This window comes from Chiloscyllium plagiosum, chromosome 5, assembly GCF_004010195.1.
Source record: "Chiloscyllium plagiosum isolate BGI_BamShark_2017 chromosome 5, ASM401019v2, whole genome shotgun sequence".
Classification (NCBI taxonomy): Eukaryota; Metazoa; Chordata; class Chondrichthyes; order Orectolobiformes; family Hemiscylliidae; genus Chiloscyllium; species Chiloscyllium plagiosum.
The window spans coordinates 49,850,986-49,871,011 of NC_057714.1; the positions used below are offsets into that span (position 1 = coordinate 49,850,986).

General features: G+C 37.9%; 1 protein-coding gene across 2 annotated transcripts in view; it reads right to left on the reverse strand.

Moving 5' to 3' along the window:
• Positions 1–20,026, reverse strand: part of LOC122549886 (band 4.1-like protein 4B) — a 385,280-nt gene that overhangs the window by 155,173 nt on the left and 210,081 nt on the right. For both annotated transcript variants that reach the window (XM_043690060.1, XM_043690061.1), the window contains exons 8-15: positions 18,169–18,256; positions 17,993–18,081; positions 17,828–17,897; positions 15,803–15,972; positions 15,606–15,715; positions 14,403–14,433; positions 7,810–7,843; positions 576–634 (exon numbers count right to left, since the gene is read on the reverse strand). In XM_043690060.1, the coding sequence (XP_043545995.1) occupies positions 576–634; positions 7,810–7,843; positions 14,403–14,433; positions 15,606–15,715; positions 15,803–15,972; positions 17,828–17,897; positions 17,993–18,081; positions 18,169–18,256 (651 nt within the window). The remainder of the gene's footprint in view (positions 1–575; positions 635–7,809; positions 7,844–14,402; positions 14,434–15,605; positions 15,716–15,802; positions 15,973–17,827; positions 17,898–17,992; positions 18,082–18,168; positions 18,257–20,026) is intronic.

The following is a 20,026-nucleotide window of genomic DNA, read 5'->3' on the forward strand; positions in this document are numbered from 1 at the left end:
TACACTACCATATATTTCCCTCCACCAGACAATTTCCAGTAACAGATCATAGAAACTGAAATCACCCTCCACCTTGTGATTGTGAATAGCAGTACAGCAGAGGTGGTCTTCAGCAAACAGAATACCAGAAATTTTTTTTTTTTAAAATGAAAGGAACATCCTTAAGTAAAATAAATTGATCAAGAGAAGAAAGTAATCAATCAACAAATCATATTCAACAATAAAAAGGAAAGGCTTGGTTTATTAATGTTAAACTGGCATTTTAATTCATTCATTATAGCTGTTCTTTGGTGTGCAATATATTTAGCACTGATAGCATGGAAGGACTGATGATTCAATAAGTATTCTTAATTAATTCAATCCAATGAAACATTAAATACAACTTGAACTTTTCTCCCACCTATCACTTCAGAAAACTGCCATGTTTAAACATCAGTTCACATTATTTCAAATGATTCTGATACATTGCACACCTAAGCAGCTGATTCAACTGTTGATCTGGGAATGTAAACTATTAATACATTTAAAATGCAATAAATATACTATGCAATCTTTAAGATACAGAACCATCTTACCTAATATTACTGGAATGCCAGTGTTGTTGTACAGGGGGTATGTTGCACATAAATGGAGTCTAAAAATCAATTAAAAAAAACTCATGTTTCCATTCTACCAACATTAAATTGTATAATAGCCATTCACAGTATTGTTATGTACTGACTATAAAAATACTGAACAAGCCAGCTATCAGTTAGGATTGCACATGATAGACCAAAATCTTGGAAATAGAAGGATGCATGGAAGAGTCAAGGGCAAAAAAAAGGCAAGATTTCAGGGTTGAATTGAAATACAAAAAATCTTACTTTACAATCTTGAACAAAACAAACACAATTGATAATAATTAAATAGGCATACTGGATAGGAAAGGTAATTCTAACACACATGCACAATTTCTATAACTTAGATTTTAACATTCAGGATCAGCATGAGGTATATATCAGTTTCCAGTCAAACAGCCCACAGACTACATTTTTAAATGGTCAATGGGATAGATCTGTCTTAAGTGCAAATGTTAGTAACACTGTAAATTACTAAATCTCATGAAAACACTGTCCATTTGTAAAGGATACCAAGTGTTCACTTTCAACGATCCAGGCTTGGAATGCCCACAAAGCCTTTATAGCTCAGGATGCCTCAAAAACCATTCATTTCTTGATAGTTCAATCTCCTCCTTAGATCATGTTACCCGAACTTCTGAAACTGCTCCCAATTGCCTAAGTACTGCCATTACTTCAGCTTTTATCAAGCAGTGAGCTGCATCAAGCTACCACAAAATTTCTCTAAGCTCCCATCTTTGAACTGCATCCAACAAATATTGCCTGTGGGCTACCTTTGTCCCACTCTTAGCTGTACCGAATTACCAATTGCTTGCAGGTCTTCTATTTAGCTCCAAATTCTTTCTGCAGCACAAAGCCACCAAATCCCTGGGCCTCCTCTCTAAGCCTTAACTGTCTGGAATCTACCACAAGCAGCACTTACAATGTCTAACTGTTTCTTCAGTTTCATACTTTGCCAGCTTCAAACTGCAATTCACTTCTTCAAGGAAAAACACGCACCCAGGTAAATTGAAGCCACAGAACCGTTTTAAGCATGACCCATCTCTCCAATATAGCTGCTCTGAACCATCCTTGACCTGCCTTTTAGGTTTAAGATCCCTCATTTACAATTTATTCTTTGAACTGATAAAGTAAATGTGCTGTACACTATTTAAGAGTTCATCATTTGCTTTCAATTAAGTTATTTTTAAGTCGCAAAACAAATGATGTTTCTCTATCATTTTTGCAAGAAATCATAGCTCCAGCTCAGCAAGTTCATCCTGCTGTTTCTGATCAGACACTTTCACCTGTTAATTGCTGTATATAAGTGCAGACGTTTTGAAAGGGTTAAAGTGGAAGAGTGCATTGAGCAATCGGGCTCAGGTGGTAGAGCAGTTTTGGATTTCAAAGGACTAAGACTGAACATCAAGCTCTCCCTCAGTCTCAGTAACAACATCCATCACCCCCAACATAATCTATACATAGTACCTACAAGGAACAAACAACATCTTGTTTAAGAGACAAAACTATTCTGATGGGGATTCATCTTACAATCTAGTGGCAAATGGTGAAGACTCCATTTAGCTGCCTCTCAATATCAGCAGCAATGAAGGTCTGAGGATTTTATCAGTCACAACTTTGAGGTGGCTGTTGGTGCAGAAGATAGTAGCTGCAAGAGCCAAACACTTGAGAATCCCACACAAGATAGCCTTGTGGCAGGATTCTACAAGCCTATCCATTGTAAATGATAAAAAAATTCAGATTAAGTAAAGTACATGTAACAGCAAAAAATGAGCGAGGAACTCTATAGAGCTGGGGTGCCTGCCATATCACGGCAGTTACAGATTGCACCTGTCACTGATGAATTGCAGAAGCAGTCCCTCATCAATACTCAGCCTGAATATGAATGGACATCAAAGGATTCTTGTATAAAGTTCAAACCTTCTGTGAGTAAGAGAATACGTCTTAAAAACAGATGGAAAGATAGAAATAAACATAACAGCCAGCTCAAATCGAACACTGCTGCCACAAGTGGGCACCACAAGTCACAGATACAGCAAGAGAAATCAGAGCTAATTTAAAGTGAGGTTGTAGACCCAGGAACTTTGCAAACTGTTGCAAATTGATGGCACAGAAAGAGGCCACTTGAGCTACTGCCACTGCAAAACCAGAATTAAAGCAATAAAGGAACAAATTAGAAGATGACGCAGACAAAAATCAAACTGATGGAACAAATTAAGAGATAATAGAGGCTACAAAAAAGGTGGGAAATCAATTCAAAAGTGATAGTGGGAAGTATTTTGTTCAACAGTGTAAAGCAAGACTCATCACGAAATAAATATAGCAAAATTGAGGTTAGTTTTAGGACTGCAGACAACAGGAATCATCCAGGGAAATCCATTAAAGGACTAGAATTCACCTTATAGAGCTTAGAATTGCAGGATACATTTAGTAAAGTTATTAAGGAGACTGAAGTAATTTATTAAAGCCACAGGCAACACGATTCATTTACTAAAGCTATTAAGGAAACTGGAATTGTTTGTTAAAGCCATGATCAGCAGCATTCATCAAGAAAAGTCACAGAACAGGTTGGAAATTATCAGAAATCAAAAGAGAAAGTACTGAAACATAGTAAAGTACGAGATAACAGGTTTGAAACATACAAATTTCTGAGGTGACTCAACAGGGTGAATGTAAAAAATGATGTGCTCACAAATAGAAGAATCTAGAATTAGGAAAAAATTCTCAAAGGTGGTGAGTCTTTGGAATTCCTAAAAAGGTGATGGAAGCAGAGTCCTTGAACATTTTTAAGGCTAAGGTAGAAAGATTCTTATGAAGCACGTGGATGAAAGATTAACGGGGTAATTGGAAATATAGATTTGAGGTTACCGTCAGATCAGCCATGATCTTACTGAATGGCAGAGCAGGGTTGAGGGGCTTGCTCCTGGTATACATGCTCATATATAAATGTTTGTACAAAAGAGCAAGATTTAACAAATCCATAGATAATTTCATTAATTATCTCTACAGATTAAATGCAAATGATAATATGGAGATCTAAAGTTAGAATTCATAACATACAAATTTGACATTGGAATTGCTGATGAGTCCTTATCAGATTTATTACAGACAAAAGAAGATTATCAACTGAATGGGTTTCCAATTCTAAAGTGAAGTAGCTGTCTGGAACCAATACACATTAATTCTAAAGAGGAGAAGGTCAATTTTATTACAGGAGATCCACAGAATCCACTTAGTTTGTCAGGTACAAAAACCTTAAGCAACAAGTGGGAAACCAGTAAAGTGCAAGAGACAGACATCAGACACGAAACATCAGTGGCAATGCTAAGGAGCAAAGCACAAGCTGTGTCCAGCTAACTAAAAAGAAAACTTGGACTGGCTCCCTTTTACTTCTACACATGGCCATTTGTTTGAAGCTGCTCTATATGCCGTAGGTGTAATACTGATGTAGTATGATGCCAAGCACCCTCTTGACTGCTCAGTTCTCCAAACCATTAACAAGTTGCCTGCTCTCCCTATACACTAATAAACAAGGAAAACCACAGAGGCTAGCACTCTCTAAGTTGGTGGAAGTGAGTGAGTGCTAAGTAATGAAGCTAAAAACTTTGAAATGCAGTCTGCACAGGCAAATGAGGTGTGTGTCTCCTTACTCGTTAAGTGATGTGACAGAAACATGCAACTTGTCCCTGAGCATCAAAGTTCAGTTCTGATTGGGGTGGACTTGGTAACGTACCAAGTTACTTGGATGAAGAGTGGAGCAGGATGGTTTCCACAGACCATGCAGGGACGTTACAACTAAGGCAGAGTAGGATGAAGGTCCGAAGAAGCAAGCAGTAAGCTGCGTTACCAGGTACAACTACCTTGACTTATGTCAGGAATTTGTGCCATACAGCTTCTCAGAAATGAGAGAAAAGAATTGGAAGCTGGATAAAAATAATCTAAGGTGGGCTACTAATGAGATGCAAGAGTTACAAAATTTTTAACTCATGGTTTAAACCTCAAGGGGATATCTGGACATATTTCCTCAACAGAGATTCTTTTTCATTTTCGTAGTATTTTCAACATTTCTTGCCATTCCGCACATCACTCAAGGAAATGGAGAATCCCACCCACAATCACAGAACAGTGAAACAATAAACAGCCACTCAGAGGTTAATGAAGTACAACAGTCTACATTAGAAAGAAGAGTCAACGGTAGTCCTGGAGGAGAAAGGTGATCCTGATCTAGCTTTTTGGCAAGAAAATATTTCTGAATGCACATCACATTAATTTTAAATTTGGTACACTATTATCAGGTATTGTATATAGTTGAAACACTTTATACAACCTACAGCAGTGTGACTACATGGATACAGAGTCTGCAGAGAGATATAAACAAGGTGCAAATCAAGGTGCAAAAACTTATCAGATGGAATATAATATGGGAAATATGTGGTTATTGACAAGAAAAATAAAGGAACGGATTACTTAAATGAAGAAAAATTGCAGAAAGCAACTGCACAGACTAATTTGGAAATCCTCACACATTAATCACAAAAAGTTAAGGTAGACGTTCAGCACATATTAGGGAAGGCAAATGAAATTGCTTTTATTACCGTTGACTCAAAGGGAATGGAGTATTGAAAGTAGGGAGGTCTTAAACCTATACAAGATCAGACCACCTTGGTGATAGCATGAATAATTTTGGGTGTCTTATCTAAGTAATGATATACTCACATTGGACACAGTCCAGAGAAGGTTCATTAGATTGATTCTGATATGGAGGGACTGTTTTATGAAAAGAGGTTGAGAAGGTTGGACATTGTCGCATTTTCTTCTAAGGACCAATCTTGTTGAAACATACAAGATTCTTAGCAGAATTGACACAGTTAATGCAGAAAGGTTTTTTCCCCTTTATGGAAAACTCGAGGACCAATAGGGAAAATCTCAGAATAAGAGGCTGCACACACAGAATAGAGATGAAGAAGAATTTGTTCTTTCAGAGGGTAGTGAATCTGTAGAATTCTTTCCCATAAAGGGCAGCTGAGCATATCAAAGGATGACATTTTTCTTCATTAATGGAATCAAGGAGGAGAAAGGTGGGAATGTGCAGTTGAGAATGATCAGATCATCAGTGAATGGCAAAACATACTCAATGGGCTGAGTGGTCTCTGCCTGCTCCTGTGACTTATAGTCCATGAAGGAATAGCACATAAGATTAAAAGTATGATCAAGCAACCGTTCAACAGAAATGGTGTCAGATATTAAAGACCTTGCACATATTTCACCATCAAGAATCATCACCCTGGAGCACGAATGCGTGTTTTGACCTTGTTTTGAATTTTCAGCAAATGGCACAGAAGGTGCCAAACTAGTTAATATCAATAAACTACCTTTCAAATAAGTTAGTGATGAAACAACTAGTTAAGAAAGCACCAGTCAGAGAATAAGGTTCAGAAGCTTTGGTTACTAGTCAAGGGACAATTGGTAGAAGATTCCATAGGGCTACATAGACTCAGGTGGAACCCAAACAAAAGAGAGAATCCATTAGCAGTAGCTATCTTGACATAATAAACTTATTTCACATAATGTCAGCAGGATGGAAATTGATTCTACAGAGCTGGCAGAAATGTTTCCCTATCCAATTATCACTGACGACAATTCAGATTGCAACAATTAGCAAAGTTTGCACAGAAATGCAAATGGTGAGACAGCAAATGAGCAGTATACATCAGCTGAACTCATTGCTGAATCCTCAACTGATGTAATTCAGACAGCAATATAATTTCATAAACAGACAGTAATAAGAGACTTGAGTTTGATATCAGATCATGAGAAGATACATTCAAGCAAGACACTTAATCCCTACATCTTCTCAGGAAGATGTATCAGTACCAATGACTGAAATCATGCCAAATCAGAAACAATTGTCAAGTGGTGTAATTGAGAATGAACACATTGGCTTTACAAGCAATTTAATCATCGTAGGTAAAGGAAAACATCCAACCTAATGCAAAAGTTGAAATAAAGAGACTACACACTTCATGAGAAATTTGAGGATAAAAAACCTGCTCTCACGGATTGAGGACATGGTACAAACAACTCCATGGTCGATGCCACTGTAATGAAATGAACAATGTCCACAGCTTTGCACCACATTTGAGAAGGAAGGGTCTGGCTCAGAAAATCCAGGATACTGTAACTGCCTGTTTTGGAGATACAGGGTCACGCCAAAAATAAAATAATAATACCTGATCTAGAAACCCAAGATATTGCAATAAATAAAACATATGTTCTAAATGGACAAGAGTTGTCTGTAAAAGAAGCTCATGAATTAAAAAAGTCCTGCAGATATTAAAGTGCATCAATTGCTTGTTTCAGCAGAAAGACAATTTCAGTGAAATAAATCCAAGAGATATGGCTCTCTAGTTTTAATAGGACTCATAGACCTTACACTGTCAAGAACAGAATTAAAGTAAAGAGTATTCAACTCAGAGACCTATTAATAGAAAGTAGAACATTATAACTCAGTACAGTACAGGCCCATCTTCTAAATATGAGAATAGTGAAACCTTCAGACACCTGATTTGAAAGGCCAGAGACTTAAGTGAAGATGGATAGTGGTAAACGTAATTACATACACAAAAGTGTAATGTTAATAGTGCAAGAAATGCTAGAGGGGAAATGGTATAAAATGGTGCGATGATCTGAAAGGATTGATGTATTAAGCACTATTCAATATAATTTCACAGACTTTGCTGGAGGAACAGTTTTAAACCTTGAAGGAGTAAGACCTAGCATCAGATCTACTCTCAGTAACAGTGCCTATAATATCAATGTAATTTGTACCTGGTTGCTTTCGGGAAATAAACTGCCTCTTGCTTAAGGCATAAGCCCCTTCCTCTTAGATAGTCAAGTAGCTTTCCTCTTCCACAATAGACCAAGCAAGCTATCTAGATCCTTACCGAGAAAGAGGATGGTGACAGCAAATCTATCAGATAGATTTTAAGGTGAGATGCAGTGCAGATTCATCTAACAACATTAATCTTTTAAAGTAAGATGACCCACAACCTTTTACATATAATAGACTTCCCAGTGCTTCAATTGTATTTATCATTTTCTTTACAATAAAACTTTAATTCCTAAAACTAACTAGCATACTAAAACAAATAAACTAGTTATTTGCAACATGTATAGTTAATCATATTTTTACCTGGTATCCACAAATTCCTGCATTGTTCTGTGAACTGATGAAAAAGAAAATAGGTTAAATAAATAAAAGCATGAAAGCAAAATTAATTCTAATAATTTGAAATAAAAATGGAAACCACAAGAAATAGACAACCAATCTTCACTGGAAATCTTCACTGGAAATATATTGCTGTTCCTTCACTGTCACTGGGTCAAAATCCCAGAATTCTTTCCCTTGGGACACTGTGGGTCAACCTACTCCTGGACTGCAGTGGTTCAAGAAGGCAGCTCACTACCACTTCTCACGTGCAGTAAATGCTGGCCGCCTATGCCACCCATGCCCCACAAGTGAATAAAACAAAAAAGGTGTATTGTAGAACTATCAGAATTAATTTCCACAAAATAATTTTCCTGATGCTTTTAAACCAAAGTATCACTTCCAGTGTGTGCTGTAAAATAAACCATTAGAAATAGAAAGAATAGATCACATGGCTCTTGGAGTCTGCTCTGCCAGTTAGTTCTACTGGAACTCCACTTTTTGTCCACTCCCAATATCCTTTGGCTGTCAAGCAAACAAAATTCCATCTTGCCCAGTGTTGGAACATATTAATTAAAGGATCAACAACATTCATGGGAGAGAATTCCAAATATTCATAACATTCAATGAAGGCATTTATTCTCAACTTACCTGATGACCCATAAGATGCAGGTGCAGAACTAAGCCATTCAGTCCATCCAAACTGCTCCACCATATTATGGCTGATATGTTTCTCAACCCTATTCTCCTGCCTCCTCCCCATAAACCTTGTTACCTTTACTAATCAAGAACCTACTTATTTCCATGTTAAAGACACTCAATAGCCTCTATAGCAATGAATCCACAAATTCACTACTTTCTGGCTGAAAACATTCGTCCTCGTCTCAGTTTGAAAGGGCCATCCCTTCACTCTGAGACTGTGCCTTTGGATCCTAATTTTTCCTACTAGTGGAAACATCTGCTCCATGTACACTGTATCCACGCCTCTCAGTATTCTGCAAGTTTCAATGGGATTCCACCCATCATCATACTTCTAAACCCAGAGTCCTTAACTGGTCCTGATATGACAAACCCTTCATTCCTGGGACTCTGAGGTTGTGCTTCATATTCTAGATTGTCTACATAGGGGAAACAAATTCTCAGTGTCTTTGCTGTCAAGCCCTTTCAGAATCTTGGATGTTCAAATGTGATAACCTCAGACTCAAATTCCACACAGTATTGGCAAAATTTATTCAGCCTCTCATCGTACAACAACTTTCTCAAATCAGGAATCAACATGAAGAACCCTCGTTGTACTTCTCCATAAATGGAAACCAAAACTGTGTAGAGCGCTTGAGGTGAGGTCTCACCAAAGCCCTATTCATAAGAAATTGAGGAAGTCTATATGTAAACAAGGACAGACAACATAGAAAAAGACCAAGTAAGATAGAAACATTGATGGCAGGGGGAGTTACGGAGCCAAAGTCTAAAATGGCAATTAGACAATGGCTTGAAAGCAGGCAGAGTATCAGGCTGGATATAGTCTCACATAATGATGTTCTTTTGAACTAGTCTTTCAAAGTTTCCCTCATGCAGACTGTGGTTTGCTACCTCTCTAATACGCAGGGAACCACAACTTCTTACAAAGTTTGATTGACCCCATGAAAATCATAGAGTACACAATGTCTATCTCAATAATGGAGCCGGCCAGATCAGGAGTTGTGGTGAAGGCCTGAAATCTGATCAGCCCGCACGCTGAAAAGATCCTCTTAAGAACCAAGGGCCCAGAATTGCAGTCAGAAATCTCAAAATTGGTGCTTATCTGCCATTTTTAAAGGACTCCCAAGCTATCCTGACTCAACATAAACCTAGGCTGACAATGAAAAGAAGCTCTACTAAAAATGTGTTAAAATGTTTGTTCGCAATGCGCAGTGTCTGTAATAAAATTGGGGTGATGGATGCAATCATGAAACACAAGGAACTAGATATAATATGGATTACTGAGATATGGCTACAGAAAGAAAGAAAACTGGGGTTTAAATATTTCACAGTATACTTAGAAAAGTTGAAGGAAAGCAAAGATGGAGTAGCTATACTTACTTGTGATAACATAATTTCAGTAGAAAAAATTAAATGTAGCTATCAGTTGGATAAAAATAGAATCTACATTTATAAAGAAAGTAGACAACAAAGGATCAGTCAGACTAATAGATATGATCTACAGAGAATTTTACAGTGGAAGGGAGGCAGAGAAGGAAACATACAAGTAAATTAGAGAATTTGTCATTATTCTGTATGATATTTTTATTCTTGGGGAATTTACCTAACTTGATATTAATTGGCAGAAGAGTTATGCAAAGGGGATAAAGGAATGGAGTTGCTATATGCACAAATCTCCATTCTAACCCAACAACGAAAGATTTGCCTTTGAATCAATGAAAAAAAAAAGCAGATTGAGGCAATTGTGATCATGGTATAAATTTGTACAATTAAGAACCAGTTAAGAGTTTGCAGGAATGCTAAGTCTGGTAGGGCCGTGAGTAGAACTTAAAGATTTTTAATGTGTAACAAAATATGCAAAACAAATATGTAGGACAATTATACGACATGACCAGCTATCCTTAGTAGCCACACACCCAGATGACAAGCAACATGAGTTCGACTGGGACAACGCTACTATTGTAGGACAAGCCAAACAGAGAACAGCCAGGGAATTCCCAGAGGCATGGCATTCATCCACAGATTCAATCAATAAGCACATCGACCTGGACCCAATATACCAGCCACTGCAGCGGACAGCTGGAACTGACAACCGGAAGCAGCAGGTACAAATTACTATAAATGCCGGAGGAAACATCACAGAAGCGCTTCACAAGGAGGCTCCCAAGCACTGAGGATGTCACCTAGACAGGGGACGAAACGTCTGCAACACAAATTCTCAGCTCGGCGAACAGAACCACAACAACGAGCACCCGAGCTACAAATCTTCGCACAAACTTTGAGGACAATTATATAAACATTGAAACAATGTCGAACAGCTTCCAGGAAAATACATTCCGCTGAAACAAAAGAACAAACTGTGACTTCATGGATGCACGAAGGGACAACTAAAGGTCTGGAATGAGGTATACCTTAACTATATAGGCAGCACAGGAACATACAAGAAGAGAAAATGCCAAAAGATTAGAAGAGAAGTAAAACAAAATCAGGAAGACGATGAAGGACAATGTTATTACATCATCATAGAATAGGAAACAAAAGAGTAAAGTATTTTGCAGGCACATCAATGAAATGATGGCTGTGATGACAGTAGGAGCATTAACAGATGGACTGGATAACGATAGGCAAGGATAGAGAGCATGTAGAAATATTAAACAATTATTTTGCTCTGGTATTTACCGGGAGATAGAACAAATAGACATTGAATGAGCAATGAAATAAGTGCGAGAGAGAGGGGATGCAATGAACTAACTACAGAAATTCAGTGAGATTAGGAACCTATCCTGTATGGACTGTATCCACGAATTTTACATGGGAAAGAGAGAACAGAAATATTACCATTCATATTTATTAATTAGAAAAAGGTAGAAAAAACAAAGGACTTGCAAGTAGCTAATATAATTCTGATATTTGAGAAAAGGGCAAAACATGTCCAAGGAATTATGTAATTACTTTGGTGGAAGGAAAATAATGGAATCCGTACTACATAAGGAATAGAAGAACATCTAGAGATAAGAAAAGAACAATGAATAACCAGCATTAAAGGGAAAATTTTGCTCAAGCAAGCTTACCAATTGTCTACGCTGTTACTTTGTCAAACAATGTTAATGCAGTAGATGTAATTTATTTGGATATTCAAACAGCCCTCGATAATGTGCCATTTAAGAAAATAATGAATAACAAAAACATAAATTGCTGGAAAAACTCAGCAGATCTGGCAGTGTCTGTGGAAAGAAAACCAACTTAATGATTCAAGTCCGTATCTTCGATATAAGACTATGAATTCACTACCATAGGTACTAGATGATAATACTGATGTGTTTAAGCAGAAGCTAGACAAGCATTTCAGGAAGAAAGTAACAAGAGATTGCAATGGCATATTTAAATGAAGAAAGATAGGAGCGGGGTCGAGTGAAACATAATGACAGACGTTGCCTAATTGGAATTAATGGTTTGAATATCCTTCAAAATTCTGTGTAACTGTCTTAAGTCTTTTTTTTATTCTTGCATTCTAAACCCCTTATAACGAAGGTCAACATGTCATTAGCCTTAACTACTGATTGTACCTACATGTTTACTTTCTGTGTTTCTTTTATGAGAACACCCAAATCTCTTTGAACAAAAAAATTTAAAAGTTTCAAGCCTATAAAAAAAATAAACTATACTTCTATTCTTCTCAGCAAAGTGAATAGCCGGATTGCCCTGAACATTATACTCCATCTGTCTCCTGTTTTCCACTAACCTAAGCTGCTGGATCACTTTGCAAACTCTGTTTACACTCCTCCCAACTTACTGTCTCACCTAACTTTGTATTGATGTGGTGGTGCCAGTGTTGGACAGGGATGGGCAAAGTCAGAAGTCACACGACACCAGGTTATAGTCTAACAGGTTTATAGAGTCATAGAGATGTACAGCATGAAAACAGACCCTTCGGTCCAACCCGTCCATGCTGACCAGATATCCCAAGCAATCTCGTCCCACCTGCCAGCACCCAGCCCACATCCCTCCAAATGCTGAATAGGAAGGGTTAGGAGGAATGTGGGCAGGGTGCTGGCAGTTGGGACTAGATTGGTTGGGATATCTGGTCGGCATGGACGGGTTGGACCGAAGGGTCTATTTCCATGCTATACATCTCTATGACTCTATATACCCATCCAAATGCCTTTCAAATGTTGCAATTGTACCAGCCTCCACCACTTCCTCTGGCAGCTCATTCCATACACGTACCACCCTCTGCATGAAAAAGTTGTCCCTTAGGTCTCTTTTATATCTTTCCCCGCTCACCCTAACTTATGCCCTCTAGTTCTGGACTCCCCAACTCCAGGGAAAAGACTTGATCTATTTATCCTATCCATGCCCCTCATGATTTTGTAAACCTCTATAAGGTCACCCCTCAGCCTCTGATGCTCCAGGGAAAACAGCCCCAGCCTGTTCAGCCTCTCCCTATAGCTCAAATCCTCCAACCCTGGCAACATGCTTGTAAATCTGTTCTGAACCCTTTCAAGTTTCACAACATCTTTCCGATAGGAAGGAGACCACAATTGCGTGCAATATTCCAAATGTGGCCTAACCAATGTCTTGCACAGCTGCAATGACCTCCCAACTCCTGTACTCAATACGCTGACCAATAAAAGAAAGCATATTAAACGCCTTATTCACTATCCTATCTACCTGCAACTCCACTTTCAAGGAGCTATGAACCTGCACTTCAAGGTCTCTTTGTTCAGCAACATTCACTAGGACCTTACCATTAAGTGTCTAGGTCCTGCTAAGATTTGCTTTCCCAAAATGCAGCACCTCACATTTATCCAAAGTAAACTCCATCTGCCACTTGTTGGCCCATTGGCCCATCTGATCAAGATCCTGTTGTCATCTGAGGTAACCTTCTTCTCTGTCCACTATACCTCCAATTTTGCTGTCATCTGCAAACTTACTAACTGTACCTCTTATGTTCGCATCCAAATCATTTATATAAATGACAAAAAATAGAGGACCCAGCACCGACCCTTGTGGCACTTCACTGGTCACAGGCCTCTAGTCTGAAAAAACAGCACTCCATCACTACCCTCTGTCTTCGACCTTTGAGCCAATTCTGTATCCAAATGGCTAGTTCTCCCTTGATTCTGTGAGATTTAACCTTGCTAACCAGTCTCCCATGGGGAACCTTGTCGAATGCCTTACTGAAGTCCATATAGATCACAGCCACCGCTCTGCCCTCATCAATCCTCTTTGTTATTTCTTCTAAAAATTCAATCAAGTTTGTGAGACATGACTTCCCACGCACAAAGCCATGTTGATTATCCCTAATCAGTCCTTGCCTTTGCAAATACATGTACATCCTGTCCCTCAGGATTCCCTCCAACAACTTGCCCACCACCGAGGTCAGGCTCATTCATCTATAGTTCCCTGACTTGTCCTTACCACCCTTCTTACAGTGGCACCACATTAGCCAACCTCTAGACTTCTGGCACCTCACCTGTGACTATCAATGAAATCTTAGCAAGAGACACAGCAATCAAGTTTATTTAAAATCACAAGCTTTCGGAGCGCTGCTCCTTCGTCAGGTGACTTCTGACTTTAACTTGTATTGGCAGCAATAATCCCTAACTATAAATACACCAGGAACTCTTTGCAAGTTGTGTGCTAATTCTATTTAATTCCACATAGAGTTATGTCCTAAAATGTTTTCAGATGCATGCAATAATTGATCATTCCAATTTAATTTTTGTTTGCTTTTTATCTCTCAAAATGCATAAATAATTTAAAACTTCTGCAAATTATAAATAGTTACTGCAAAATGATACTAATCTGTCCAGAGTTAATAGCATCTGGCAATCATTCATGCAACTTAACCATAAAGAAGAAAAAGTAATTCAAACCTGGGGTGTCCATATTTCATGGCACTTGGACCTGTAAAGATAAACAAATTATTGCACTTAACAGGCTTCTCTTCTTCCTCAACATGTAATTTCAGAAGAAGAATGTTTAAACAACAGTGAAACAAACTCAGTTTGTTTCTTGTTTCTGCAGCATATTCTTACATAAAATCTTTCAGTGATAAAACTATATTTTATTAAGACTTCATGTAGGCATTAACACAAACAATGTTCCTACATTGAAAATCTGTCTGATTGACATTTTATTTAAACAGAAAAAATACATAAATGATACAAAAATTTCTTGCTTTCCATTTACACCAAAGAAATCAACACCAAGTTTCATATGCTCAGCACCATCAGCAAAACCTTGTGAGAAACAATGATAACTCTGCATGGTGTCCAAGTTTAGCAAGTGTTAAAACATCAATAATCAGCTAAAGGTGAGTAATTGGGCAGTGAATTAGATACTGCCCCATTATGCCTACTTCCTTAATTTAATGAGACAAGGTGAAGGGAAAAATGTCTCCACTCAAGATCGCTATGATTATTTAGTATATTTACTCATCAGGTGCTTACACTACATAATACTAATTCAACCCACAATGTGTTTTGAGTAGGATACTTACAATTGACAGATGAACGAAAGAGACACCAAATGCTATTTCAAATGATTATTTATGGACACTTCACAGGGCCTGAAACCATCACATATTGCTACCTGCACAGGTCTCTTTGCTAATATTGCAAGTTGTGCAGATAGTGACCAGTTCCAGGGGAACGGATATAAGCTTTTGTAGTTATACTAGAACACATTTCCCACCAAATATATGTTGGGGATGAAGCCAGGTAAGAAAACTGGTGTGGAAAAGAAAAAATAGTCCTTCCCTTTACAAAGAAAGTAGTCTCAATCCAATTCTAAGCAGGCATAGACAAAGTTTATAACAACTTCCAGTTAAATATTAATTCGAAATTTTACTTCCTAACCACAAGAAATAGGAAACAGAAAGTTAACATAATGGAGCATGTGGGAACCTCAAGTGAGACTAAACTTGAAGTGTATTTTGGTAAATTTGTAGCTTTATGTAGTACATATCCACATGGGATTAAAGTAAGAAATAGCCAGTGCCAACAATGGTGTACTGGTAACACACATCAACTTGCTAGAAAAAAAGTTAGAAAAACTCTATAAGACACAAATAGTACCTTTAATCATGGAATGCCGTCGTGAAGGATAGCGTTTGCTAGGGCGCCTTTCAAATGTACTTGTACGACGCAATCTACTTTTATGTGTTGCTTCATATTCGGTTCGACCACTGGAATAAGTATTGGCATACAGTTACATAACTAGGATTTAAGCAGGCATAAATAATCAAAACACAATTAAATTGCAACAGCGATACCTGAATCTAAAGCGAGATCCCAGACGCATGAAATCTGATCGTCCCTCTTTAGTTTGAGTAGGAGCTCGTAGTCTGAAAAACGCATGATTCTCCACAGCACATCTCCACAAATGTTTACATGCTCTGGAATTATCTAATCGGAAAACAAATGTGTGCTCTTGCTCTCTACCCTTTGATTGAGGTGGAAAAATTGAGAGATGTTAAGAATGGCAATTTTTACGACAAACTGTTTCTAATAAATAAAATGCATTGGCCTGGAAATTGCAGTAAAAATAATAATGAGGCTAAAAGCAGTCTGTAATTAACATGTAAGTTAAATAGCAACTTCTTACAACTAAACACTGAAATCAGAAATTTGCTTGCTGACCCGGCCCATCAGAAGCTTTACTCCAAAGGTACCCCATGGAGAAACTTACTTAATTACATACATGGAATTCACCCAAGTACCTACTGGTTACTCCTAAACATACCAGGAAATGTTAAGGCTTTCCATTAAAAAAAACTTTCCATTTTAAAGTGTTATGGTAAGTTTTAATTCAAGCCAAACACCACCTCTGTACAATTGTAGGGTCGCATTCATTAAGATGGTAGTTTTCAGTGGCTTTTTTAGAAAAAATTGAACAGATTTTGTTTTAATTGTTCTTGAATCTCTCTCACAATCCCATCTTCTTTCTCCTCTTTGTACAGTATTTTGTTTCTGGTCATGATTTGGAATTGAATTAACATACTAATTTATATATCCTGGTTCAAACACTACGTTTCGTGGCAAGGATTCTTTAAGGAAATATTTAATTTATTGTACTGTTTAAAATCTCTAATTATTGAAACTTCAGTGCAAAAGTGCATAACTACCGGCAATTGTAATTGTGTGAACAACTACCTCACTGATCGTTGCTAACCACAAAATCTAGGCCATTAAAGCTGACAGATCCTTCTGAATATTATTTGTTGGTTTATTTGTGAAACTCTAATGCCAAAACTGCTCCCAGCAACTGAGCAATGAGATTATTTTCAGCCTATCAATAAAATTAGGATCTCATTCACAACAGCATGTAATTGTGACAATCAGTTTAGAAACAACATGAAGCAGTCTTGTAGGGTGTCATGGCTTATGATTTTGGATCATTTCTTCATACAATGCTTTTTGACTTTTGAAAGCAAAGTATATTCTCAAGCTTAAACAAAAGTACTGAGACAAAATTTAGTTGTTTTCGCTATAAGACCAAACAATAGTTTGTCTGGGTATTCAAAAAATACCTAACCACCTGTTATGTTCAAATGTCTTTCGATATCTATTTGTCAAAGGTAGAAGATACAGGCTGAGACAATAGAAAAAAATGCCTTTTGTTCAAAATGGAAAGGCTACAAAAGCAGTCAGGCATCAAAAGGAAGGTCAGTTGCAGGAATACGTAATTAGAAAGTGAGTTATATGCCAAACGAAGTAGTATAGGTTTTTTATTATTTTAGATTAAACATGTAATACAGATGAAAATAAGTGATCTGAGAATAGTTCTGTATCTTGACTTGACTTGAGGGGAATAAAGCACTTAGACTCAGACCTTGTTTAACCAAACATTCATTCATTCCAGCTACAGAGTGAGAAAAGAAATACATGTGTAGAAAATATACGCATCAAGTTCAGATCACAGAGGAGCAACTAGGTCCAGGGTAGTGGACAGGTAGTCCAGGGGTAACCCACATCCCGAATGAAGTTTCAAAACAGCAACACTGAACCCAAGGCTGCACTGGTATAGAACTTAATTTGTACAAAGTACAAATATGCAACAAGAATTTGGTATCTTCAGATCCATAACTGAAAGACCAACTTTGTGTGGTAGGCTATTGACTCTGAAAATGAACTTCAGCCCTTGAAAATCTTCAGTTCTTCTGTACATTAGCAGAAGGCAGCATTAATCTGGACTGGATTCAACAAAGTCAGAACCAGAAGTAACAGTGGTCTTCTAGTGTATTGCCCCAACCTGATTCCTGCATCTGCCTGAGATACCCAGAAGATGTGCTACTTACTTGTTCATCATCCTCCACAACAACAAGTGTTAATTTGTTTTTTTTGAAATCGAGCTGCGTAATTTTCGGCCTGAATGATATAAAGAAGGTGGTCAGAGAACATAAACAATTTGTTAGTGTTTTGTTTTTCAAATACTAAAATGTGATAAAAATAACATGCTTTACCAAAAGAATAGGCCTATTTTGTTTGATCCTTCAAAGATTAGTATGCCTGTTGGTGTCAAGCCAAGGGAATATTCATAGCCATCTCTTCCCTAGGAAAGACAGAAGAGGTGTGTTAAGACAATCCACAAATAAATAAAAATACTTTATTTTTAAAAAAAGACTCTTTTTAAGATTACCTTGACAGTATGCATGTCCACACCATACATTTCTAGCCATTTAGCTTTGTTCAAGTAACAGAGTTCTGCCTGTGCTGGGCTTTTCCCCCTATGAAAATAGGAAAATTAAATCAGTAACAATACCCATGTTTGATCAATGAACAATCACTACTCTTGCCATAATGGAAAAAGTTAAACTTTTAGTACTGTTTCTGGATGCTTCATCCTGAAACATACACATTTATCATGAGCCACTGCATAGCGTTAAGCAAAATTTGTTCTGTTTTTCTATAGTTGTTCTGTTTTATATTTGTAATGTCTCATACTTTCCATCAGGATCCCAGTGCCACATTTGATTGGAAATTTCCATCATTCATTCAGTGGAAACTCACGCAACAGGGAAGACAAGATAGATCGAAGTCTTAGAACATTTGAATAGTCACTTGATTACAAGCACCACATATGAGCCCTAGTTTATAGTTAGTGGTTATATATAGTTATTAATGCCAGCTTTGGCTCACTCCTGCAAATGTCTAGTTTTCATTAGAAATAAGGTTAAAAATCACACAACACCAGGTTATAGTCCAACAGGTTTAATTGGAAGCACTAGCTTTCGGAGCGCTGCTTCTTCATCAAGTGGTTGTGGAGGACACAATTGTAAGACACAGAATTAACAGCAAAAGTTTACAGTGTATGTAACTGAAATTATACATTGAAAAATATCTTGATTGTTTGTTGAGTTTCTCATCTGTTCAAATGACCATGATAGCTTCACTTCCTTCATACGTAAATCACAAAACTTTTTTTTAAAAGTTACATTCTCAGGTTAACTGTAAGAATTGATGTCAGCCAGATAAGATGTTAAAATGTTGAAGGTGTTAGCCCCCTGTGTTCCCTGTCTGTGCCATAATGTTTGTTCCCTGTCTGTGCCATAATGTTTAGATTGATTCTAATCTAAAAAGTGAGTTAACAGAGTCTTCCATGGATTCATGCAGTTTTTGAGCAAAGTACAAATTCATCTCACAAACGTATGTGTGCGTGTGTGTCTGTGTCTCTGTTTGTCTGGTTCGGAGTGTATGTGTGTGTGTGTGTGTGTGTGCGTGCAAAGTGTTGAAGTCTGTGAGAGGATGCATGTGGGAATGTGTGTGTCTGTAAGAGTGTGTGTGCGCGTGCGTCTGGGGTGGGGAGTTGTGAGTGTCTGTGAGAGAGTGTATATGTGTGTATGTGAGTGTAAAGTGGTGTAGGTCTGTGGGAGGATGCATGTGGGAGTGTGTGTGACTGTAGGAGTGTGTGTGACTGTCTGTGTGCGTGTCTGTGTATACATATGTGTGTGTGCGTATTTGTGTCGGTGTGCGTGTGCGTGCGTGCGTGTGTGTGCGTGCGCGTGTGTGTAGTGCAATGATGGTCACCTGTAGTGTGACATGAACCCAAGGTCCCCATTGAGGCCCTCTCTATGGGTACGGAATTTAGCTATCAGCCTCTGCTTGGACACTTTTCGCTGCTGCTGCCTGTCCTGAAGTCCACCTTGGAGGATGGTCACCCGAAGGTCCGAGGTCGAATGTTGGTCATTCTAAAAGATGAGAGACTCAACAAATAATTAAAGTGCTTTTCAATGTATAATTTCAGTTACATCACACTGTAAACTTTTGCTATGAATTCTGTGTCTTACAATTGTGTACTCCACAACCACCTGATGGAGGAGCAGCGCTCCGAAAGCCAGTGTTTCCAATTAAACCTTGTGGACTATAACCTGGTGTTGTGTGATTTTTAACTTTGTACACCCCAGTCCAACACCGGCATCTCTAAATCACCATTAGAAATAGTTACCAAGTTTTCAACCCAAAATGACAGTCTCTGAAGAAGATGGTAACAAGAACCA